General features: G+C 43.7%; 1 protein-coding gene across 1 annotated transcript; it reads left to right on the top strand.

Moving 5' to 3' along the window:
• Window positions 1–392: 392 nt before the first annotated feature.
• Window positions 393–1,100, top strand: LOC118834880 (RNA-binding protein 7-like). The gene has a single exon (XM_036742316.1). It carries the CDS (start codon window positions 393–395, stop codon window positions 1,098–1,100), a length of 708 nt encoding a protein of 235 aa, XP_036598211.1.
• The last annotated feature ends 588 nt before the right edge of the window (window positions 1,101–1,688 follow it).

The raw sequence follows: 1,688 nt of genomic DNA, 5'->3' as shown, positions 1-1,688 counted from the left end.
CACATCCTTCACCTCGGTCGCTGTGGGGTTGTAACCGCAAGAGCAGGGCCATCGTCTAATTAAGGTGTTCCCCGGGAAGGGGCCTGGACGCGTTGCGTCGCCCTCTCGGCGCCCGCCAGCTCTCAGCTCCACGCAGCTTCTCTAGGCCTCTGCACCCCAACACGTTGGCACGGTTGAAAGTGATGGTTCCTAGAGAATCTCCGGTAAGTGAAAGGTTCCAGTAGGGGCTTTGCGCACTCGCATCCTGACTTACGTCGACATAAGTCGGTAACAGGGGGCGTGGTCTTTTTTGGAGCGGGAGGGGGAAAGTCGGAGGAACAACTTTCCGGGCGTGCGCAGTCCACGCAGCCACTGTGATTTTTATCCTAGCCGAGGGGCTTGTGGCTGCGGAGATGGAAGCCGCTACTTTTGAAGCGGATCGGACTCTCTTTGTGGGCAATCTCGACGTTAAAGTGACAGAGGAGCTGCTCTTCGAGCTTTTCCACCAGGCAGGCCCTGTAATAAAAGTTAAAATTCCAAAGGGTAAAGATGATAAACCAAAGCAGTTTGCATTCGTGAATTTCAAACATGAAGTATCTGTTCCTTATGGAATGAATCTACTTAATGGAATAAAACTTTTTGGAAGGCCCATCAAAATTCAGTTCAAATCAGGAAGTAGTCATGCTTCTCAGGAGGTTACTTCATCATATTCGCAGCGTAATCTTGGGGATGCAAGTCCATCTAGCATACCACAATCCACTTCAGCTTCTAGTAGATACAAAAGGAATATGGATAACTTGATATCTGGATGTAATTCTGCACAAATGCTACAGAGGTCTTTCTCATCTCCAGATAACCTTCAAAGACAGGCTGTGATGAACAACGTTCTGTGGCAGCAACAGGGATCATTCATTGGGAAGTTTGTAGGTCAGCCCCTGCATCCCCCTAGTCTGACACCCTCAGGGTGGCAGCATGGTCATTCATTTACCCTTGATTCCAGTTCCCGATGGTGCCAGAATAAATCAATGTCACAGAGAAAAACCAGGCAGAACTCCCATCCCTACCACTCAGATAGGCTGTATAGCTGTGGGCAGCGATATAGGGATCATGGATCATTATAGAGCACACAGATGATTCCTACTACGAAGACAGGACCCATGATGGTTGGAGCCATGACTATGATAGCAGAAGAGAAAACAGTAGGGGTGGAAAATGGTGCCCATCTCAGCAATAAAAAGTATTAAGATGAACTTTTGTAAATCCATTAAAATAATTGATTATGAAACATCTTAGATTACTATAGGATTGGGACTAGCGTTAAGTTAGGTTTTTTCTTGGAAATGGTATGGAGACAATTAGGTCAAGGGCAATATTTTCTTATTTGGTTAATATCATGATTGTCTAAAGCTTTGTTACAATTAGTAATGTTAAAAGAAGAATGGCTTGTAGTTTATTTTGTAAATGCCATCAAAGAAACGTGGCATGACTAAAAGTTTACTGTGTTAAGAATTGGTTATCTAATGTATTTATGTATGTGCTGGAGCCTGCTGTTAATTCCTTGGTGAAATATCATCCTCCTGGTGAGGAAATGTTAATGTAAAGTATGTTAAGTAAAGGATGTAAAGAGTTAACGTAAAGTATGAGGAACTGGGTTCTGATGTAAATTTCTTAAACATGGCAATTGGCCAAAGTTCTAATTTTGAATTTGT

The sequence above is a fragment of the Trichosurus vulpecula genome, chromosome 1 (genome assembly GCF_011100635.1).
Source record: "Trichosurus vulpecula isolate mTriVul1 chromosome 1, mTriVul1.pri, whole genome shotgun sequence".
In the NCBI taxonomy this organism is placed as follows: domain Eukaryota; kingdom Metazoa; phylum Chordata; class Mammalia; order Diprotodontia; family Phalangeridae; genus Trichosurus; species Trichosurus vulpecula.
This window is presented reverse-complemented; position numbering and strand designations above follow the sequence as displayed.